Source organism: Schistocerca cancellata, chromosome 10 (assembly GCF_023864275.1).
Source record: "Schistocerca cancellata isolate TAMUIC-IGC-003103 chromosome 10, iqSchCanc2.1, whole genome shotgun sequence".
In the NCBI taxonomy this organism is placed as follows: domain Eukaryota; kingdom Metazoa; phylum Arthropoda; class Insecta; order Orthoptera; family Acrididae; genus Schistocerca; species Schistocerca cancellata.
Genome location: NC_064635.1, coordinates 100,542,580 through 100,567,006, shown reverse-complemented (window position 1 = coordinate 100,567,006; position 24,427 = coordinate 100,542,580). Strand labels below are relative to the sequence as shown.

The following is a 24,427-nucleotide window of genomic DNA, read 5'->3' as shown; positions in this document are numbered from 1 at the left end:
ACTGAATTTATGTGAAAACTCTTAAAGCTTTCAAAATAAAACAAACTTTATTAACATTCTATATCTGCGTGATTCCTGAAATTTTCAGGGTGTAAAGAGTATTCTGTAATTTTTCAGGACTGTAGCTGGATGACATCGACTTCCTGCCACAGTATTTCAGCTGACAACCAATCTTCAGGTGAGCGTTTTGCACTGACGGTTGCTAGTTCACATCACTGACTTTGTACCAAAAATTGGTGTGGAGTTGCACGCACAAAGGTAGTTGCTATGTGAGCAACCTATGTCAAATTTCATGCCCTCTTCCATTAAAGCTATACCTATGGGGCATAGGCACTTGTATAATGCTGATACTACACGCATGCTCTCTCAGGGTGTATACGTAGACAAGAAAAAAAGCTTTCTCATCAAAAATACACTTTCCCCTCGGTGAAAACACACTATACCCTGAGTGGATGCACATTTTTCTTTGTTAAGTGACAATATACTTTCTCTTGGAGCTATAAAACATATCAGTCCTTTGAATGATAAAGGTTTTATACAACAGGCATAGAAGTTCCCAGCTTTTTAGGAAATGAGATCCAGCAAAAAAATAAAGCGTTTTGGTGAACTGCTGCAACTATATATGTCTTACAAGAACGATTATAAATTCGCTGTTGTGCACTGAACATTTTATGGGATACCTGGCTGAATACATGTTCCGTCAAGCACTTTGACTTTTCCGTAGAAAAGCCATTTATGTGTGAAATCACTCAAGAACTCACCTCGCACTTTTTTTTTTTTAAGGATAATTATACTTTCCACCATCACTGATGCACAATTTGTAGTTTATGAAATAAGTAAAATAAATATGAAAACTAACCTTGAAGCTTGGTCTTTTTTAGTTACACGTTAGGATATATGACAAACAAAAATTTTAAATAATGGCACAAATGGCAGGTCTTCTGAACCCAAAGTTTTGCTAAGTGGCTGGTCCTCAAACTTTTGGCACAAGTCAAATGCTCCTTGATTTAAGAAATACATGGCACATTCTCACATGCAATATAATTCAGCTCATGTAAAAGGAAATTTACTTTGAAACTAATACTTTACAAACCACCATTCACATTACTTTCCTGCATCCTGTTAAGACATGTAAACAGTTGTGACATCACAGTTACTGAAAGTAGTTTGTTGTTACGACATATTGTATAGTCTTTATCCTACAGCCTCTGACACATTTTGCCGTCAAAAGACACTTACGCGGTCACTGTGTTTTGTTATTGCAAATGGCAAATTTTCTTTGAAACTTAAGTTTTAATTTGGAATTATTCTCTTGTTTATGTGTTATTGCTGCAGTATTATTCTGCTAGACTGAAATTATTTGTTAGAGTGGCAGGTCTTACCAGTCAAAATTACAAAAATTTAACTGAAATCCAAAACAATGAAAAATTCCTGAATTTTTCTTGAATGAAATAATTCCAGTGTTTTTCCCAGATTTCGCGATTCTCTTGGGGTACGCAACACCCCTGCCTCTTTCAGAGTGCGGACTGAGAGCTAAAATTCACTGTTGAATATAATTTTGAGCAAATTAACAGTGTTGCCATTGGTAGTCCTCTCTCCCCTCTGGTATTAAAATTTTCATGGTAGACTTTCAGGAAACAGCACTTGATTCGTGAAAACTTAAACCAAAAGTCTTCTGGCAATATGTCAGTCATATCTCTGTAGTGTGGTCCCACAGTGAAGAACTTTCATGCTTTCTGCAGCACCTGAATCCAATCCAAGAGAATATCAAATTTAAGATGGAAGCAGATAAGGGCAGCTGCCAGCTGTTTCTGGATGCTTTGTCAGTTGGAAAGTGGATAGATCAGTGTGGCATTCTGTTTATCGTAAGAACACAATTACAAACTTGTAATTGCAGGTATCTAGTTGCCACCACGCATCACATGCTATGGGAATCCTTTGAACATTGGTGCACTGGGCACATCTTGTGTCTGGTGAAGACAGCCTTGCAAAGGATTTGGAAAACCTACAATACGTGTTCAAAGATAATGGGTATTCTCATCTGATCAGCACAGCTTTAGAATCTTAAAGAAACATGTAAAACAATCTTCCACCCACCTACAAAGTCGTGTGCTCCACTTGACTTGGTGAAGGACAATCTGGGATTATGGAGGGTTGGAATCTACAGAATACTTTGCCAGTGTGGCAAACCCTCTATTGGTCACACAACACACACTGCGTGTGAAATGTGCACTGAACATAATTGGCACATGTGCCTTTCTCAGACCAGTAAGTCAGCCATACCTGAGAATTGTATCTCCACATGACATTCCATGGATTATACAGAAATCTTTGCCTTGACTAGATCCTTCTGGGCTTCAATAATTAAGGAGTCAATGGAAGTACGTTTGGCATAAGATCTGATGAATCACAATGGTGGTTTTCAACTGGATAAGACACGGAACCCAGTGATTTCTTTAATATATTCAGAAAGAAAACATTTTATGACTAATGACATGTCTGATGATTGTTAATTTTATTAATCTGACATCTGAATTTCAGCTCTGTGAGCCTACAATCCGACAGAGAGCATGCATTTAGTATCACCAATATGCATGGGCCTGCACACCAGAGATGGAGCAATATTGGAAGAAGGAGTGAAACTCGATACAGGTCACTCGTGTAGCAGTTGCCTTGTGCATATGTGTCTGGACTAATTTCTGCTATAATGTGAACTTATAATCTCCAGTGCAAAACACTCACCTGAGGATGGCTAAAAGGTTGTCAGCCGAAATACTTTGGTGAGAACCCTGGGAATGAACACGTCTCCCTGACCAGATTGTTGATACAGTCACTACAGAATGTCCGACTTTGTTGACGGAGCCACAACCTCACTTCCACTTCCATGGCTTCACCACCATCAAAATGAAGCTCTCAAAGGTGTACTTTAAGTTTTGGGAACAGATGAAAATCAGATAGGTCCAAGTGGAGACTGTACAGAGGATGATTAATGATAGTGAACCTCATGCAACAGATTGTTGTAAATCACCATACAGCGGCGATGCTGTCGTAGACAGGCACAACAAAAAGACTATCACAAATAAAGCTTTCGGCCAGTAAGGCCTTCGTCAAAAGCACACCACACACACACACACACACACACACACACACACACACACACACACACACACACGACTGCAGTCTCAGGCAACTGAACTCACACTCAGGAGACTTCAGCTGCCTGAGATTGCAATTGTGTCTGCGAGTTGCATTTGCGAACACGTGTGTGTGTGTTGTCTATTTTTCACAAAGGTGTTATAATACTGTTACATTCCAACCTGGATTTTCCATTGTTAGGTTGTTGTTAATGTCGCAGTACTCGTGTGGTCTGGCATTGTCATGCTGAAGATGATGGTGCTCTGTGTGTGGAAGAACTCTTTGAATTCATGTTTTCAGTTTTTTGAGGGTCTCACGGTACCTTTCTCATGCCCTGACACAGTTCCATTACACACTGTCACACTACACGCTGCCATGCTACAATTTGGAGCCCTCTAGCAGTGGAGGGTTGCAACTTGGGTCAGTGACATGTATGGCTTGTAATAGCTGAATCAATACTGAGAACAGAATAAAAAATTCAGAGGCATTACTTTTCAGCAAACATATTGTAAAACATCCAAGAGGATGAATGGTGTATTGATAAGCATTAGGCATGAAGGTAATACACAGAACATCCCAACTGCAATATTTAACATTTTTAATGCTACATTAACAAAGCTTTTTACAAAATCTATGCTAAATTATTAACAGTAGAATGATAAAGATAGCTAATGTCCAGCTGTTGTTGTTGTTGTTGTTGTTGTTTTTGTTGTTGTTGTGGTCTTCAGTCCTGAGACTGGTTTGATGCAGCTCTCCATGCTACTCTATCCTGTGCAAGCTTCTTCATCTCCCAGTACCTACTGCAACCTACATCCTTCTTAATCTGCTTAGTGTATTCATCTCTTGGTCTCCCCCTACGATTTTTACCCTCCACGCTGCCCTCCAATACTAAATTGGTGATCCCTTGATGCCTCAGAACATGTCCTACCAACCGATCCCTTCTTCTGGTCAAGTTGTGCCACAAACTTCTCTTTTCCCCAATTCTATTCAATACCTCCTCATTAGTTATGTGATCTACCCATCTAATCTTCAGCATTCTTCTGTAGCACCACATTTCACATTTCAAAAGCTTCTATTCTCTTCTTGTCCAAATTATTTATCGTCCATATTTCACTTTCATACATGGCTACACTCCATACAAATACTTTCAGAAACGATTTACTGACACCTAAATCTATACTCGATGTTAACAAATTTCTCTTCTACAGAAACGATTTCCTTGCCATTGCCAGTCTACATTTTATATCCTCTCTACTTCGACCATCATCAGTTATTTTGCTCCTCCTTTACTACTATAAGTGTCTCATTTCCTAATCTAATTCCCTCAGCATCACCTGACTTAATTCGACTACATTCTATTATCCTCATTTTGCTTTTGTTGATGTTCATCTAATATCCTCCCTTCACGACACCAGCCATTCCGTTCAACTGCTCTTCCAAGTCCTTTGCTGTCTCTGACAGAAGTACAATGTCATCGGCGAACCTCAAAGTTTTTATTTCTTCTCCATGGATTTTAATACCTACTCCGAATTTTTCTTTTGTTTCCTTTACTGCTTGCTCAATATACAGATTGAATAACATTGGGGAGAGGCTACAACCCTGTCTTACTCCATTCCCAACCACTGTTTCCCTTTCATGTCCCTCGACTCTTTATAACTGCCATCTGGTTTCTGTACAAATTGTAAATAGCCTTTCGCTCCCTGTATTTTACCCCTGCCACCTATAGAATTTGAAAGAGAGTATTCCAGTCAACATTGTCAAAAGCTTTCTCTAAGTCTACAAATGCTAGAAACGTAGGTTTGCCTTTCCTTAATCTTTCTTCTAAGATACGTCGTAAGGTCAGTATTGCCTCAAGTGTTCCAGTATTTCTACGGAATCCAAACTGATCTTCCCCGAGGTCGGCTTCTACTAGTTTTTCCATTTGTCTGTAAAGAATTCGTGTTAGTATTTTGCAGCTGTGGCTTATTAAACTGATTGTTCGGTAATGTTCACATCTGTCAACACCTGCTTTCTTTGGGATTGGAATTATTATATTCTTCTTGAAGTCTGAGGGCATTTCGCCTGTTTCATACATCTTGCTCACCAGATGGTAGAGTTTTGTCAGGACTGGCTCTCCCAAGGCCGTCAGTAGTTCCAATGGAATGTTGTCTACTCCAGGGGCCTTGTTTCAACTCAGGTCTTTCAGTGCTCTGTCAAACTCTTCACGCAGTATCGTATATCCCATTTCATCTTCATCTACATCCTCTTCCATTTCCATAATATTATCCTCAAGTACATCGCCCTTGTATAGGCCCACCAAAAAAACTCCTTCCGCCTTTCTGCTTTCCCTTCTTTGCTTAGAACTGGGTTTCTCTTGATGTTCATACAAGTGGTTCTCTTATCTCCAAAGGTCTCTTTAATTTTCCTGTGACGTTTGTATTCCTTTTTGCCTGCTTCATTTACTGCATTTTTATATTTCCTCCTTTCATCAATTAAATTCAATATTTCTTCTGTTACCCAAGGATTTCTGCTAGCCCTTGTCTTTTTACCTACTTGATCCTCTGCTGCCTTCACTACTTCATCCCTCAAAGCTACCCATTCTTCTTCTACTGTATTTCTTTCCCCCATTCCTGTCAATTGTTCCCTTATGCTCTCCCTGAAACTGTGTACAACCTCTGGTTCTTTCAGTTTATCCAGGTCCCATCTCCTTAAATTCCCACCTTTTTGCAGTTTCTTCAGTTTTAATCTACAGGTCATAACCAATAGATTGTGGTCGGAGTCCACATCTGCCCCTGGAAATGTCTTACAATTTAAAACCTGGTTCCTAAACCTCTGTCTTGCCATTATATAATCTATCTGATACCTTTTAGTATCTCCAGGGTTCTTCCATGTATACAACCTTCTATCATGAGTCTTAAACCAAGTGTTAGCTATGATTAAGTTGTGCTCTGTGCAAAATTCTACCAGGCGGCTTCCTCTTTCATTTCTTAGCCCCAATCCATATTCACCTACTACGTTTCCTTCTCTCCCTTTTCCTACACTCTAATTCCAGTCACCCATGACTATTAAATTTTCGTGTCCAGCTAATGGAAGAAAAAAAAATAGGTTTAGAAAGTGATGATTTTGCAATGATAATGCTGCTACTGCACACCCGTTGATTGAAAAGTGACATGAATACAACCTGGAAACTCAAATTGCATTTGTAGATTATGAAAAGGTTTTCAAGAGGGTGAACACGAAATGAGAGTATCCAAGACATTTAACATAATAAAAACATTGTATCGATACACAGGAATTACAAGAAATACAGTGAACCAGGAAGTTAAACAGAATCAGATTAACACCAGAACACGTGTGCACTCGCACGTACACGCGCACGCGTAGTAATTATTTAAGAGAGAAACATACATATTACAATCTTAGACACGAAGCAGTGTTTAATTTCGATCACGGTAATGGTTGGCTCACTGTAGCCATAGTACGTGGAGGTACAGGAGTGCCTAGTGTTCCTGGACTTGAAAGTTTTGTTGATAGAGACATTATCGCCTATCATACCTACCATATGTCAGAACTTGCTAATAAGGACTTTGGTAAATCTGCTTATATGTCTCCTTCTGCATTGTCTTTGTATACTCGTAATAAGAGAAAAATATCTGTTAATGAGTCTGTATTTATTTGGGTTAAAGGTAAAGGAGTATGTGAGTATGTAAAGTTTGTTGGTGACTGTACTTTGTATTTTCATAAATAAAATTTTCTCTATGCAAACTGATCTGTAGCGTCAGCCATTAACCGGACACGGGTACATCACGAACAAACTACTGATATGAGTGTGCTGGTGCCTATGGAAATGACAAATAACGACCTGCCTTTTTCAAATACTCATGGTACAGATAGGAAACTAAGATGGAATCTACAGGAAAAAATCAGTCTTAGTCTTTGTTACTCAGCCCTCCTAATTAATCTTAGACCCGAAAAGTGCCACTACAAAACGGCTGAAATATCAGTCTTGGAAATTTGTGGTAAGGTCTTATGGGACCAAACTGCTGAGGTCACCAGTCCCTAAGCTTACACACTACTTAATCTAACTTAAATTAACTTACACTAGGACAAAACACACACCCATGCCCGAGGGAGGACTCGAACCTCCGACAGAGGAAGCTGCATGGACCGTGACAATGCGCCTCAGACCACATGGCTACCCAGCGCAGTGAAATATCAGTCTATTTCAGTATTTTAAGTAATTTATAAGATGATGTGGCAGTGCATCCAGAAGGATTTTAATGAAATCTTGAACCATTATTAGACGGTTCAGTACTGAAGTGGTCTCAATGAATATATTACAAGAGTATTACTAAACATTGGCTAATGTGTTCATATTAGCGATATACAAATTTTCCATGCTTGTAATAAAAATTTTGTTGAAACTTGTGAGGTGAGGCAGGAAACAAAACATGCTAACCTGCAGCAGATTGAGCCCTGGGAAGCTTTCTGAGAACCTCTCAACCAGAGGACTGTTGATACCAGTTGGAGCGTCAGGTGAAACCACATACACATTGTTCTCACACAGTGGGAAAATCACAGTTGCCTTTGCCCAGTACACCAAATGTCCTGTTAGCTGGAACACCTGTAAAAAATTAACAGAAACAATTTAACATACATTTACAACTGCAGTTTTCATTCACGTGTGTTATCTGGGCAAAACCTAACTGCACTCTGATACATCAGGAAAGACACACCAGATTGACGTGACAAAACTTTAATTACTAGAAGTCTCGATCATAAATCTTCAGACTTCTTGTGCACTGTCTTTGTGCACCCACACAGCATTACACATGACACATCTTTTACTAGCCAACTGCAATAACTGGAATTCTTGTGGGATTTCATTCTTCTCCTCTGCAAACAACATCCTAAATTTCTCCAGAACGTAGTTTACAGCACTTAACAAAGTGCTCTATGCCCTGTTTCTATACCATAATGAAACATGTACTTTGAAAGACAAGTGGAGATACCTTTCTTTCATTTTCTTTATGAGACTGGACTTCATTACTTTTTTGAGCCAATATCATTGTTCTTGTTGACACACAATAGATGTTGTTCTGTACAAGTAGGATTATGTTTGTCAATAAGAACAAAGCATTGAGTGAAGAAGGTGAGGGCGAGGGGGAGGAGGGGAAAGGAAGCAATAATAGACTGGCAAACAATAGACTGGCAAACTATCAAGATGTCCAAAAATTTTGTGGGAGCAAATCTGGAACACTAAGGACACATAGCACGTAGCTGACACTCTTTACAAAGCCTCTGTTCAGCTATTTTTATCCATATGTAGCTGCTGATTTTGGCAACAGATTGTGACACAGCCACCACAGAGAATGGGGAGTACATAAAGACAGTTAGCCCAGTTTCATATCAATAACATCCCTGTACTTTTCTGCTGTTTCAGTCAGTTTGGCAGTTATTGACTTTATTCTGTATAGCCAAATCCTCTCAGAAACAAAAAATATATTTTTTAATCAGAAAAAATGGTGAAATAAGAAGTGATTGACTTCTATCCTGAAACTTCCTGGCAGATTAAAACTGTGTGCCCGACCGAGACTCGAACTCGGGACCTTTGCCTTTCGCGGGCAAGAGCTCTACCAACTGAGCTACCAAAGCACGACTCACGCCCGGTACTCACAGCTTTACTTCTGCCAGTACCTCGTCTCCTACTTTCCAAACTTTACAGAAGCTCTGCAAGGTTCGCAGGAGAGCTTCTATAAAGTTTGGAAGGTAAGAGACGAGGTACTGGCAGAAGTAAAGCTGTGAGTACCGGGCGTGAGTCGTGCTTCGGTAGCTCAGTTGGTAGAGCACTTGCCCCCGAAAGGCAAAGGTCCCGAGTTCGAGTCTCGGTCGGGCACACAGTTTTAATCTGCCAGGAAGTTTCATATCAGCGCACACTCCACTGCAAAGTGAAAATCTCATTCTGGAAACATCCCCCAGGCTGTGGCTAAGCCATGTCTCCACAATATCCTTTCTTTCAGGAGTGCTAGTTCTGCAAGGTTCGCAGGAGAGCTTCTGTAAAGTTTGGAAGGTAGGAGACGAGGTACTGGCAGAAGTAAAGCTGTGAGTACCGGGCGTGTCATGCTTCGGTAGCTCAGTTGGTAGAGCACTTGCCCGCGAAAGGCTAAGGTCCCGAGTTCGAGTCTCGGTCGGGCACACAGTTTTAATCTGCCAGGAAGTTTCATATCAGTGCACACTCCACTGCAGAGTAAAAAACTCATTCTGTGACTTCTATCCTGACTGTGTGACTACTTATGTGAAAAAATGATAGGAAACGTGCCATTGCTGTACTGACAAAAATAAATCATCCTCTTCAGTTACGTAATTGAAACACATGTTCTCGTTCAGGTATCATTAAATTGTTTTCTGAATTTTATAGGATTTACGGCTGTTGCCAATTTCCAGAGAACAATTAAAATGCCACTGCTCTTATGGAAAGGTAAAAGTTTTACACTGGCAGCTGAGGATGTTAAAAGAACTACAAGAACATTAGCCTGATTCATCTAATTTCATTCATTAGTGTAATGTGGAATAAAATTTTAGTTAAGGTCTTAAATTACACAGAAGATATTATTTACATAAAAATGTGAAAATAGAGTAACAGCAAGAAGTAGGCCTTGACACTCTTCTATGTTGCAAAATAATTATGCAACTAGCGATAGTTTTAACAGCCTCACAACACAATTACTTCAAAGAGAAATTTATTAACTATTCAAAAACTGACAAAAATACAATTCATTAGTATAACATTAGGAATAAAAATGATCTCCACTACACACGACTTAAATTTCCATCTACAAAGGTGGCAGGAAAAATAAAATAAAATAAAATAATGATTTAATTGTCATCGGCCATGTTTATGTGAGAGACAACTTCCAGAAGATGGAGCCAGAATTTCGACATGTTTATCACTCTCCTATTTACAGGTTACGACTTCAGTTGGTTTTGCTAGACCAGTCAAATATTTGTTTTCCGATCATTAATTTTTTTTACATAAATGGCCTCTGGAAATCAGCTGTCCTGGTTTCAGATTTAGTCAGCATGATGATTGTTTCTCTTCAGTTAAGAGTCATTCTGTACGGAGTAGCCGAAAATGTTTAAAAGCAATATGTACCTGACAACACAAGCAAGTTTCAAAAATGGTTGTGCATTTACACAGGAACAAAAATCAACTGTGGAGAAGGAAATCTGCCAGCTAAAATAGCATTACCAGAACCAACACTGGAGTGTTTATATGACCAACCAGAAGTAGTATTGGGAAACTGGTTTACAAAATACGGTTTTGGGAGCCCCATATTAATGTAATGGTAACATATGACGAGGCTCAAACTGGGAAAGGAAATCAGCCATGTCCTTTCCAAAATGGCCTTTCTAAATCACCTGCCCCAACATTTACCTTTAGCAGTTTAAGAAAAATATGGGAAACCTAAGTTTGGACAGTCAGGCAGGGATTTGAAGTGTTGGCTTCCAGACTGTGAGTCCAGTGTTTTACTACAGCACCGCCTTGTTTGGTAATTATGAAGTTTCAAAAAACTTTCACTGCCTTCTTAGTAAATGAAATATGCTGGCACATAAGTTACTATTATAAACAAACTGAAATAAATTCTGTTGGACAATTTATTCTCTTCCATACAGGAGGTGATGGAGTTGCACTCACATGCGCACATTCGTTGAAGTCATGTCCAAATGAAAAACCAAATTATTTTGAATTTGGTGCCATTCCATATCATCACATCATTATGGATTAAGTTATGTCTGATCCATGTAACACACAAACTACTAATTTATATCATCTACTGCACATCGATACCTACAAAGTTACTGTGCAATTCACACATAACTTGCAGAGTTTGTAGAACCATTTTCAGTTTATTTTTCCATTGTTCCATTTTTGAATAGCATGTGGGAAGAATTAACAGCTAAATCTTTCCGTATGAGATCTGATTTCTCTTATTTTGTTATGATGGAAAATTCAGGATGGAATAACGACAATATCGTTCTACCATTCCTAGACCGGCAAGGGAACTTGCTGTTCCAACAGGACAATGCACGTCCGCATGTATCCCGTGCCACCCAACGTGCTCTAGAAGGTGTAAGTCAACTACCCTGGCCAGCAAGATCTCCGGATCTGTCCCCCATTGAGCATGTTTGGGACTGGATGAAGCGTCGTCTCACGCGGTCTGCACGTCCAGCACGAACGCTGGTCCAACTGAGGCGCCAGGTGGAAATGGCATGGCAAGCCGTTCCACAGGACTACATCCAGCATCTCTACGATCGTCTCCATGGGAGAATAGCAGCCTGCATTGCTGCGAAAGGTGGATATACACTGTACTAGTGCCGACATTGTGCATGCTCTGTTGCCTGTGTCTATGTGCCTGTGGTTCTGTCAGTGTGATCAAGTGATGTATCTGACCCCAGGAATGTGTCAATAAAGTTTCCCCTTCCTGGGACAATGAATTCACGGTGTTCTTATTCCAATTTCCAGGAGTGTACTTTCAGTATCTCCGCTAAAGACAGTGTCACATATATACATTTAGTTGATGCCATAATTTGGTTTTACAGACTTTAATATGTAAGAATACTGTCACTTATCTATAAAATGTGTATGCACAATAACACAAGTTATTTCACAATAAAACTAATCGAACTGTGGCACCTATCATTGGTCAACCGCTTACCGATCCATTCTGCAGATGATGAGTCACTGATATGTTGAAACAAACACCAGAAATAGGATGGTTGGACAGAGCCAGACCATCCGAGGTCAGATTAGCAAGATTCTACTGTATTTGTATTTTTAAGTGCTTCTATTAGCAAGGGCACAGAACTCTACATCTTGAAGGTAAGTACTGATCAGCCATTTTGTCTTCCAATAATTTTTAAGTCTCATTTTCCCTTTCATAAAACTAGAAAATACGAGTCATTTATGACAAAACAATTTGCAAAAACACTGCTAAAACTTTTTACAGCAATAAAGGGACATCCACTTACAGCTGCTAGAAAAAAGCAACTAAACCAAGTGTGACAAGTATACAAATTTAAACATACAATCAAATCCATACATGATACAGTGTCAGTTGGATAAGACATAAAACCCAACGAATAATTCAGGATACTGAAACGAGGATCTCTGACAAATGATAGCATGCAGAGCGGCATCTAATTTTGTTGTTAGGGTGAGCATTAAGTCTTTCCACAATTACAAAAATTTATTTCTAAAGAACTACGCCAGATGCAGCTAAGTTATTTTTTGCAAATGGTAGTTTAACTCCTAGAATTTTTATGGAAGACATCTACATGTGCCCAGGCATCTCAGTTACAGGAATTTCCAACCATGCATAATCTTTCAACAAAGTGGTACCCTTCCACACTTCGAGTTATTTGATTGTCAGTTCTTAGATGAAACCTTTCTGGAGGTGTGGATCAGTAGAGATGGCCCAACATGGCCACCACATTCACCAGACAATGACCCTTCTCGATTTTTTTGTGGATTTATGTTAAGGATAAAGTGTTCAGTTCGCCAGTTCCTGATGTCCGAGCTCTTACGGCATGAATACAAGTTGCTGTACAGGCAATGACGGAAGAGATGATGGCAAAGGCATGGAGAGAAATTGAGTATTGCCTAAAAGTACTAAGGACAACAAACAGAGCGCCATAGAAATGTATCCATAACAAACTTTGTGGTTTAAGGTAGCGTTTGCAAGAAACCACATAGCTGTATCTTGCACAGTACCTTAGAAATAAATTTTTGTACTTGGGGAAATATTTTACGCTCATCCTGTATGTTTAATCCTCTGAACTCGTGTAGTAACTGAGATAATGAAGCAAGGTTTTTTTTTCACCTTTTTGGGGTTCTGTACCTTCATTGGTAAAAATGGAACCCTTACAGGATCACCCTGTTATCTGTCTGTCAGTCTGTCTGTCCATCCAACTGTTAAAAATCTTTTTCCTCAGGAATGGATAGACATATCAAGTTGGAATTTATGTGACCCATTGAAGTCTATGGTTCTTTGGAAGTGCTACAAATTGAAGCTTCAAAGTCACTGCAATCAAAAAATACAGTCATTTATGTAACATATTTTCATACTCACAAACTCAATCATCAAAACCTATAGGATACTTCCCTTTGACCTAGAATCAAGGTATTTGGCAAGAAACAAGGTTTGAACAGTACAGGTATTGTTAATTTATAATTATATCACATGATAAAAATATTTTTTTGTCATATGCTATCCAAGTTCCAACTTAAAACTTAAAACATACTCTGAACTCTTGGAATTCCCGGGAATGATATCTTACTACTGTCCCAATGATGTGCTTTTTTAATGGCATTCAGAAACTCTTTAAAAGACAAGTAAAATGTTGTAACAACTGTTCGTGATGGCATAGTGTGCAAGATATATGAGGCAGGAGAAATATCCTCAAGACTTCAGGGGCAATGTAATAATTACAATTCCAAACAAAGCAGGTGTTGACAGGTGTGAATATTACCAAACTATCAGTTTAACAAGTCACTATTGCAAAATATCAACACATTTTCTTACAGAAGAATTGAAAAACTGGTATAAATCGACCTCGGGGGCAAGCTGTGAAGGAAACCAAGGAGAAATTTAGACAAGGGATTAATGTTCAGAGAGAAGAAAGAAAAGCATTACGAATTTACCAGTTACACTGTAATTCCATCAATGACAGCAAAGGGCTTTGCAGAGTAGTGAAATGGAAAGAAGAGTTTATAAGAAGAATATCAAGCTCTGATTTCTCTTATTTTATCATGATGATCATTTCTCCTTATGTATGTCGGTGACAAAAAATATTTTCACATCCAGAGGAGGAAGTTGTCAAATTTCACAAAAAAGCTCCCATGATAATGGAAAACGCTTTTGTTTTAATAGAGTGCCACCCCAGTTTGCGTATCATATTTGTGATACTCTTGCCGTTATTTCATGATAAAACAGAATGAGCTGCCCTTCTTTGGATTTTTTTTAACATTCTCCGTCAATCCTATCCCCAACAGTATTCTTACTAGAGGACAAACAAGTCTACTGAAGGCAGTCTCTTTAGTGGACCTGTTGCATCTTCTAAGTGTTTTGCCAATAAAATGTAGTCACTGGTTTGTCTTCACAACAACATTTTCTACATGGTTGTTTGAATGTAAGTTGTTTCTAATTGTAATCCTAAGGTATTTAGTTGAATCAAAATAAACAACCTTTAAATTTGTGTGGTTTATCATGTAACTAAAATTTAATAGATTTCTTTTTGTGCTCATATAAATGACCTCACACTTTTCCTTATTCAGAGACAATGGAGCTTTTTGCACCATACGGATATAGTGTCTACGTCATTCTGCAATTGGCCTTCATCTTGGCTATAGCATGAAAAGTGTTTCTGAAGAAAAGGACTCTGGTAACTTCTAATATAAATTTAAGTTTAAGGAAGTATTCCTTTTTTAAGTTATTTATCTGGTGTGCAGCCTTGTACAGAAGTGAAACATGGATGATAAGGTGATCAGATAATAAGAGAATCCCTCTTTAAAGTCAGTACCATCATTAGACTGTTGTTTATTTACAGTGTTACATTTACACTTACACAATCGTGATTTCGGCTTCGAAGTGCCATTAGCAAGTGTTTTAAGTGTTATAAATTGCCTGAGATGGCATACTGTCATATTAAAAAATTGTGTAAGTGTAAATGTAACATTGTAAATAAACAACAGTCTTATGGCGGTACTGACTTTAAAGAAATATATGACTGTGGCACCGCATTATGAAAAAATTAGTAAGAGAATAAAAGCACCTGAAATGTCATGCTACAGAAGAATGCTGAAGATTAAATGGGCAGACTGACTGACTAGTGAAGAGATACCAGACCGAAACACTGAGAAAATAAATTTGGGGCACAACTTAACTAAAACAAGGGATCAATTTATAGGACACAACCTTATGCATGAAGAAAACATGACTTTGGTAATGGAAGAAAGTGTGGTGGAAAAACTATAGTGGAAGACCAATGTACGAAATCTTGCAAGTTAAAATGGATGTTGCCGTAGTTATATGGAGATGAAGAGGCTTGCTCAGATAGGTTAGCATAAAACCAGTCTTCCTTAGACCAGAACAACAACAACAACAACAACAACAAATTGGCATTAAACTTCTTGTAAAGATATCCACAAAAGCTGCTAAAATTGAAAGACAAGGTGGCAGGAATCGACTATTGCAATGTAGTACCACCAAGTGGGGTTCTTGTGCCTGGCCCTGTCATCGTATCAAGCCTTTCGATGGTTTGCTTGCTTCACCAAATGCTGTTCACTTAAAACACGAGCATATACTAGAGGTCTGCACCTGATGTTTACGTGCACTAAAATTGCTCAGCGCATGTACAGCCGCTTTGGATTGAGGGGGCAACCGCACTTGACTTCCATGAAACTCATTCCAGTGCCGCATGCTCAAACTGCCTGGCCATCTGCTAATAGTTACCTGAGCACCATTCAGTTGCCCACTGTAGCATCGTGGTGCGTGAACTTGGCATGAAGGAGAGTGTGAAAGAAAAACCGATTTGAAGTAATATATCCCAAGTGTGAAGGACACTGGTTGTATCAATGTTTCGGAGAGATTTTCATTAGTGACTGACGAGGATGTCGGCTATATCTACCGTGCCAAGTGTTCTGCCCTGCTGTCTTACAGATCCGCCACCACGTATCTGAAGGCATATCTCTGCACAACACGACAAGATGTTTGGAAACATTAGCAGTTTCACTGAAAGCTGCAGCAATTGAAAAGATGTGTAGAAATGTGTGTCAGAAACCTTTGCTCATTTGCATTAACATTAGATGTACGATTTCATGTTTTATGCTACGAGAAAGACTTGGAAGATGTAGACATTTCCAACATTTTGAGTCACACTTGATGGCAGCACAAAACAATGAAAGACAAGCCGATGAAATATGATCGAGTATGATGTCCAGCATTATCCAGGCCATAGGTGTGAATGCATGAGGATGTACAGCACATATACGAACCGATGCGTATCAGAAAATGTGTTACCTGTCTTTTGCTGTGCAATTTGCTTACCAAGATTAGGCAGTTGTTAGGAGTAAATCCCCAGAATTTAATAGGATTTCATTTGTCACTGACCAAGGAGCTGCAATCCTTTCAGCATTATGCATGCTTTGCACGTTTTGAACACAGTCAAGAAACATACGTTGGATGATAGTTACTTGATAAATGGGCTTGGAATGGTTTATTCCATGACTTATGCTGCAAAAGATAGTGTCCGTTTCATAAAGAAAACTGGTGATGTGAATTTGACGTAGACAAGCTTGAAGCAAGAAATGGATGGTTTGTGGAACATCTTGTTTAGAATGCTACAGTATGTAGTAAGGCCATATGACAAAATCATGGAACTGCTTTCAGAGAGAAGTGTCTCTGAAAAACTAACTGGTTATGACAACACTGCAAAAGAACTCATAACATTTTTAGAGACATTTAAAGATGCAATAAAAATGCTGGAAGGTGACCAGTTTCCAACAATTCAGTTTGTTTTCTTATGGATGCACAAACCAAAAAGTCATTATAATACGGGGCCCTAAGACACAGAGGTACATACGTTTAAATTACTGAAGACATACTGCATTTCCTGCAAACGAAAGTATGCTTATTTGCGATACGCCAATTTCCGTGTCACCAGTATTTTGGCAGTCAAGTACAATGGTCATATTACCATCTATTACCTGTAGGTACTACAAGTGCTGAAGCATCGCTGTCTCTGTCTTGCAAATGAGAAAATAAAAATTCCAAAATTGCACAGAATAGAAACAATTATGTGGCTGCCCTTCTGGTTACTGGGAAAAAAAATGTCTGTTTCTGATTGAGATGACACATTAAATATTGTGCATCAAATTTGTGACGAAATATCAGTTTCTGATAAGCTAGAACAAAATTATAATGTGGAAGTAATATCTTACTCTGTTTTTGTTATATGTGTAAATATTTATTTATGACTGATGAGATTATGTCAGCTGCATCCACTCAGAAGCCAAAAAAATGAAGTCCTGTTTTCAGTTTGACTAGATTGTGAGCTACATCACACTCAATCTACTGACGAGGTCAAATTGTATTTAATCGGAATGGATAGTAGTAAAACAAAGAGCTGCTTGCAAGGAGGATGCATAACTTTCCCAAGCTATCACATTTAGTGAACAACATTTTGTGTTCCAGCCTCAAATGTAAATAGTGAAAAAAATTTCAGTGCTGTTTGGAATGTTATGCCTGACAGAAATAGCACACCTGATTTGAAACAAGTCAATTCATTGTAATTACGCCAACAGGGAAAAATCTGGAGACAATTTTGTTCTTGTTAGGTTTCTTATCTGTTGGGTGGTCAAGTGCACAGATGTACACTCGAATCAATAAAGCAGATGGTGTTGTAAAAAACAATAAGGTGATTTTTCATTACGAGACCAACAGAAGTTGGTAGTTACACAGTTTTCATGTGAAACTCCAAACTGTTTCAAAATTTTTGTTACTGCATAAAGCACGATATTTTCTCTTAAGGATCATAATGGTGTCATCATCAGAAACTACCACACAGGTAACCAAATTGATCTGAGTGTATTTCCATTAGCTGGTGAAAGTATGCCAGAAGCAACACGAGCCTGCAGACACACAGAGCTGCTACCAAAAAGGCCGCAACAGCAGCGCTGTGAGCACACCAGACCGCGTGTCCTCTGCCCTCCATGTGGTGCCTCATTTGACCAAAGCCTGTCCGCTTGGAGTGTTCATATTCGGGGAAGCTGTGACTGAGTACAGTGAGCTTGAGTGAGCAAAATGCCCTATTTGCAGACCTATTGTACATGCAAATATTTGAAAAAGTTTTCCTTCAGTTTTTAGCATATAGTTCCATTACAACAATCTTTGCTGCCCTATACATATGTCAAAAGTTTCAGTGTCAACATTAACAAGTGTTAGATCATTGCGCTCGTCTCCTCAAAGGATTTCAAGAATTGTCTAAAAATACTATATCATTCAAAAAGGCCACGAAGAAATTAACTTGGATCAACAAGCCGGTTGTGTGCTACCTGACAGTCACGTGAAATACCTACAGGTAACATTGAAAAGTTAGATGAAATGGAACAAGCACATAAAGTTAACTTTGGTTTATTGGAGGACTTCCAGGAAAGTGAAGCTTTTCTAGAGAGGACACTGAATACAAACCTTACGCGACCAATTTTTGAGTACTGCTCGATGTTCAGGTTCCCCACCAGGTCAGGTTAAAGACAGACATCAAAGTAATTCAGAGGTTTGCAACTAGATTTGTTACGGGAAGGTTTGATCGACATGCAAGTATTACAGAGAGGCTCCGTGAATTCAAACAGGAGTCTCTAGAGGAAAGAAGATGTTCTTTACCTGAAACAATATTGACGATGTTTAGACAACTGACAGGCTGCAGAATGATCCTAATGCCACCAATGTACATCTCTTGAAAGAATATAGACAGTCTTCATCTCGCTCATTTGTGAGTTGAACAGGGAAGGGAATGACTAACACTGGTACAGTGTACTGTCCAGCATGCATCATATGGTGGCTACGGAGTTTCTATATAGATCCAGTTACAAGATTAAACATACAACAAAATTATATACCACTGTGTGTACTATGATTTATTGAAAATCTCATTTCGATATCATAAGCCATTTGTGAAAGTTAATTAGTTAGTTATTTACTTGTTTCACAGATCATTTGAACAATTATTTTACTGAAATCATGTGAAATGGGTCAGCTTATAGGAAATGTATACATATTGATTAGTGTTAACATCTGTAAATGTGTTTTTTGCATTTAAAAACTACGGATTTTTTGTAAGCAGGCTACCAGTTTTTAAATAAAAATTTGGCCATGGAATGGAAGATTGTTGAGGACAAATGATTTTACGTCAGATTCAAAACTCGCTTCACTATCTGTACTACATCTTATGTTACTGAGCAAATGGTCAAATATTATTTGTTTCTGCTTTCTCAGCCACTAACAGCTTTAATAATGGATACAAAGAGGTCATTTTTCCTTTATTATTGTAGATGTGTACATCTACTATTCTTCTCAAATTGTGATGGATTATTTATGACAAATTTCATTAGCAAATCCATGTATCGTGATGGCAAAGTTAAACTTCCTAACTCCTTATACGACGCTCTTCTGTGAACACCACATATTCCTACTGCTCGCTTTTGTTCAGTCAATACTTTCTTCCTCGAGTTGTCCCAGAAAGATATTACTGAGTGGAAATACACAAAATACAAGGGTTATTAAAAAAGTAAGGTCTGAATCGCACTGGCTAGTTGAATGTCACTCGAACATGCAACCGCACATGCGCACCTACTCCCAACATGCCTTGCTCACCAAACGATGTCATTTGCATTGGTACTGTTGCAGTGTGCTGTCAACACTGTTCGTTCAAAATGTTTAAAACAATTGATCAGTCCACCAAGTGTGAAATAATTTTGAATAATTTTGACAGCAAGGAATACTGCAACAGTGAAAATTCATCAACAGATAAGTGAGGTCTATGGCCCCAGAGCAACAAGTGACAATACACTGCATAAAAGGGTGAGATCTAGCTTTCAGGAACAGGTGAGTAAATATCCAGGACAAAGCGCGATCAAGCCAACCATTGGTGTTCTCAGCAGGTTTGGTCAAAGCTGTGGACAAAAAGATTTGTGAAGAGTAGTGATTCACAATTTCAACTTAAGCACTAGAATTTTCAAATGTGGGTAAAACAACTCTGTTCAAAACTGACTCTGAGAAGTAGTAATTTCACAAATTATGCACACATTGAGTTCCCAGGCTGTTTACCAAGAAACACAAAATGAAAGTAATGGCTAGCATTCTTGATTTTTTTGTCCAATATCATAATGAGGAAGATGATCCATTTTTAGAGAATATTCTGACAGAGGATAAGGGGTGGATTTCTCACATGACCTCAGAATCTAAATGTCAGTCAACGGAATGGCATCACATGGTATCACCAGTCAAAGTCAAGAATAAACAGACAATCTTTGTAGTCGAGTTTACGCAGCAAGCGATAACAATAAACAATACAGAATAAATGTAATGGCCTTATGATGTCTGGCATTTTGCTGCTCCATGACAATACCAGACCCCATTCTGCCATTCACACCCAAAAACTGATCAGATCTCTTGATGGGAGCAATCTAAGACTTGGCACTGAGTGATTTTTCACTTCTCCTGCAACCTAAAGGAGTTTCTCCGAGGCAAGCACTTTGCAACAGAAGATGGGGTTAAAGAAGCAGTTAAAGACAGGTTATCCTCACAGGCAGCAGGCGTCTGTGACCTACAGATACAAAAGCTTGTAGAATGTTGTGGCAAATCTGTAAACAAATATGGAAACTACGTAGAAAAACAGAGGAACATGTAAGATATTAAATAAAAACAGATTTTTGAAAAAATCTGTGATAAGAAGTCACACATTATTTTCTGAATAACCCTCGTATATCAGGAGGATGATCCATTTGCTTCCAAGACAAGCAATTATAGAAGGAGCAAAAGGACCTGACCTTAATTTTTCAGCAGCTCGGTACTGGCAGAAGTAAAGCTGTGAGTACCGGGCGTGAGTCGTGCTTCGGTAGCTCAGAGGTAGAGCACTTGCCCGCGAAAGGCAAAGGTCCCGAGTTCGAGTCTCGGTCGGGCACACAGTTTTAATCTGCCAGGAAGTTTCATATCAGCGCACACTCCGCTGCAGAGTGAAAATCTCATTCTCGGTAATACTCTTCTTTCAGTGCAAGATTTCTTCAGTATGTACACTCAAAAATTTCAAGTATTCTACCCTACTTACTGACTCCTGTTTATGTCCTACATCAATTGTTGGTATGACTATCTGTCACACAGAACTGAACATAGTGTGTTTTCTCAAAATTTAGCGGGAGTACAGTTTCACAGAACTGTTAAGTAATTCTTTGAAAAAACATGAGTAACAATCACTTCCATTGTTTTCTACCCAATGGGATTCATTATCACACTAGTTTCACACACAGTCCTGACAAAACTCTACCATCAGGTGAGCAAGATGTATGAAACAGGCAAAATACCCTCAGACTTCAAGAAGAATATAATAATTCCAATCCCAAAGAAAGCAGGTGTTGACATACGTGAACATTACCGAACAATCAGCTTAATAAGCCACAGCTGCAAAGTACTAACACAAATTCTTTACAGACGAATGGAAAAACTAGTAGAAGCCGACCTCGGGGAAGATCAGTTTGGATTCCGTAGAAATGTTGGAACACGTGAGGCAATACTGACCTTACGACTTATCTTAGAAGAAAGATTAAGGAAAGGCAAACCTACGTTTTCAGCATTTGTAGACTTAGAGAAAGCTTTTGACAATGTTGACTGGAATACTATCTTTCAAATTCTAAAGGTGGCAGGGGTAAAACACAGGGAGCGAAAGGGTATTTACAATTTGTACAGAAACCAGATGGCAGTTATAAGAGTCGAGGGACATGAAAGGGAAGCAGTGGCTGGCAAGGGAGTGAGACAGGGTTGTAGCCTCTCCCCGATGTTATTCAATCTGTATATTGAGCAAGCAGTAAAGGAAACAAAAGAAAAATTCGGAGTAGGTATTAAAATCCATGGAGAAGAAATAAAAACCTTGAGGTTTGCCGATGACATTGTAATTCTGTCAGAGACAGCAAAGGACCTGGAAGAGGAGTTGAACGGAATGGACAGTGTCTTGAAAGGAGGATATAGGAGCAAAACGAGGATAATGGAATGTAGTCGAATTAAGTCGGGTGATGCTGAGGGAATTAGATTAGGAAATGAGACACTTAAAGTAGTAAAGGAGTTTTGCTATTTGGGGAGCAAAATAACTGATGATGGTTGAAGTAGAGAGGATATAAAATGTAGACTGGCAATGGCAAGGAAAGCGTTTCTGAAGAAGAGAAATTTGTTAACATCGAGTATAGATTTAAGTGTCAGGAAGTCATTTCTGAAAGTATTTGTATGGGGTGTAGCCATGTATGGAAGTGAAACATGGACGGTAAATAGTTTGGACAAGAAGAGAATAGAAGCTTTTGAAATGTGGTGCTACAGAAGAATGCTGAAGATTAGATGGGTAGATCACGTAACTAATGAGGAAGTATTGAATAGGATTGGGGAGAAGCGAAGTTTGTGGCACAACTTGACCAGAAGAAGGGATCGGTTGGTAGGACATGTTCTGAGGCATCAAGGGATCACCAATTTAGTATTGGAGGGCAGCGTGGAGGGTAAAAATCGTAGGGGGAGACCAAGAGATGAATACACTAAGCAGATTCAGAAGGATGTAGGTTGCAGTAGGTACTGGGAGATGAAGAAGCTTGCACAGGATAGAGTAGCATGGAGAGCTGCATCAAACCCATCTAAGGACTGAAGACCACAACAACAACAACTAGTTTCATCTCTAAAAAAGTACCAGTTCTGCTTGATGAATGTTAAGAAGTAGATCAATCAGATATATAAGGACTAGCAGTGGACCCAAAATTGAAGCTTATGGCACTCCCTTCATGATCTCTTCAAAGCTCTAATATTTTCTCTCCTTAAGACACTGAATTATTTCATGCAACTTTTGGCATTCTGTTTGTTGAGTATTATTCAAACCAGTTGTGTGTAAAGCCATCAATTCCATAAAACTTAGGCTTTCCCAGGAGAGTAACATGATCTATACAATGAAAACACCCTGAGAAATTAAAAAAAAATTGCAATATTATATAATTTACAATTTGTAATATTTGGGGAATGAATTTATAAATAGCATTCTCAGTTAGGTAACCCTTCTCAAATCCAAACCACGACATGCTAAGTAAATTGCTCCTGCTTCAATGTGAGATTATGTTTGAGTACATTACTTTTTCAAATTTTTTTTTGGAGAAATGTCTCAGTAAGGATATTGGACAATAATTACTTATGTTTTTCTTGTCACCTTTCTTGTAATGAGATCTAACAATAACTTATTTTAATCTGCCCATAAATAAATGGGGTGTTACATCTTACACCATACACCCAGTTTATTTTAAAAACTATCCCTTGAAATTTACGTATAACAGAATCTGCAGCATTCTTCAACTTTTAAGGCAGTGTCATCAATATAGAAGGCACTCATACAAAGGCACTAACCTGCCGAAGTGTTAAGTCTGCATCGGCAGCAAGTGTCTGCAGCGACTTTATGGGGGAGTAGATCTGCACGAGGCGCACAAGTGCCGGCGACGAGTCTGGAGAAAGAGTCTCCAGCAGCTCCGAGGGCTCCACCAGCAGCAGCAGGCCATGGTACGGCTTCAGGGATTGCAAACACCTGCACGAAATTGAGGGCAGTGTAAAACACCCACTAAAAATATGTAGTGTGTCAAAATAATGTATACACTCTTTGGAACTTAATACGCTAAAAATGTGTGGTGTGTCAAAATAATGTATACACTCTTTGGACCTTAATACCCCTTTAATTAAAGCAGACAGAAATGAAAAGCTTTTGGTGTTGTATACATTAAGGTGAAACTTAATAAGGTGATTGTTGTTGTTGTTGTTGTCTTCAGTCCTGAGACTGGTTTGATGCAGCTCTCCATGCTACTCTATCCTGTGCAAGCTTCTTCATCTCCCAGTACTTACTGCAACCTACATCCTTCTGACTCTGCTTAGTGTACTCATCTCTTGGTCTCCCTCTACAATTTTTACCCTCCATGCTGCCCTCCAATGCTAAATTTGTGATCCCTTGATGCCTCAGAACATGTCCTAACAACTGGTCCCTTCTTCTTGTCAAGTTGTGCCAAAAGCTCCTCTTCTCCCCAATCCTATTCAACACCTCCTCATTAGTTATGTGATCTACCCATCTAATCTTCAGCATTCTTCTGTAGCACCACATTTTGAAAGCTTCTATTCTCTTCTTGTCCAAACTAGTTATCGTCCATGTTTCACTTCCATACATGTCTACACCCCATACATATACTTTCAGAAACGACTTCCTGACACTTAAATATATACTCAACGTTAACAAATTTCTCTTCTTCAGAAACACTTTCCTTGCCATTGCCAGTCTACATTTTATATCCTCTCTACTTCGACCATCATCAGTTATTTTGCTCCCCAAATAGCAAAACTCCTTTACTATTTTAAGTGTCTCATTTCCTAATCTAATTCCCTCAGCATCACCCGACTTAATTCGACTACATTCCATTATCCTTGTTTTGCTTTTGTTGATGATCATCTTACATCCTCCTTTCAAGACACTGTCCATTCCG

At 38.8% G+C, this 24,427-nt stretch overlaps 1 protein-coding gene and 1 non-coding gene across 2 annotated transcripts in view; one reads left to right on the top strand and one right to left on the bottom strand.

Annotated features, from left to right (window-relative positions):
• Positions 1 to 24,427, bottom strand: part of LOC126106625 (GATOR complex protein NPRL3) — an 84,988-nt gene that overhangs the window by 25,825 nt on the left and 34,736 nt on the right. Inside the window, 2 exon segments of the mRNA XM_049912980.1 lie at positions 7,574 to 7,738; positions 23,313 to 23,487. Coding sequence (XP_049768937.1) covers positions 7,574 to 7,738; positions 23,313 to 23,487 — 340 coding nt within the window.
• Trnas-cga (transfer RNA serine (anticodon CGA)) lies at positions 8,937 to 9,011 on the top strand. The gene has a single exon. It is a non-coding gene; the product is annotated as a tRNA-Ser (tRNA).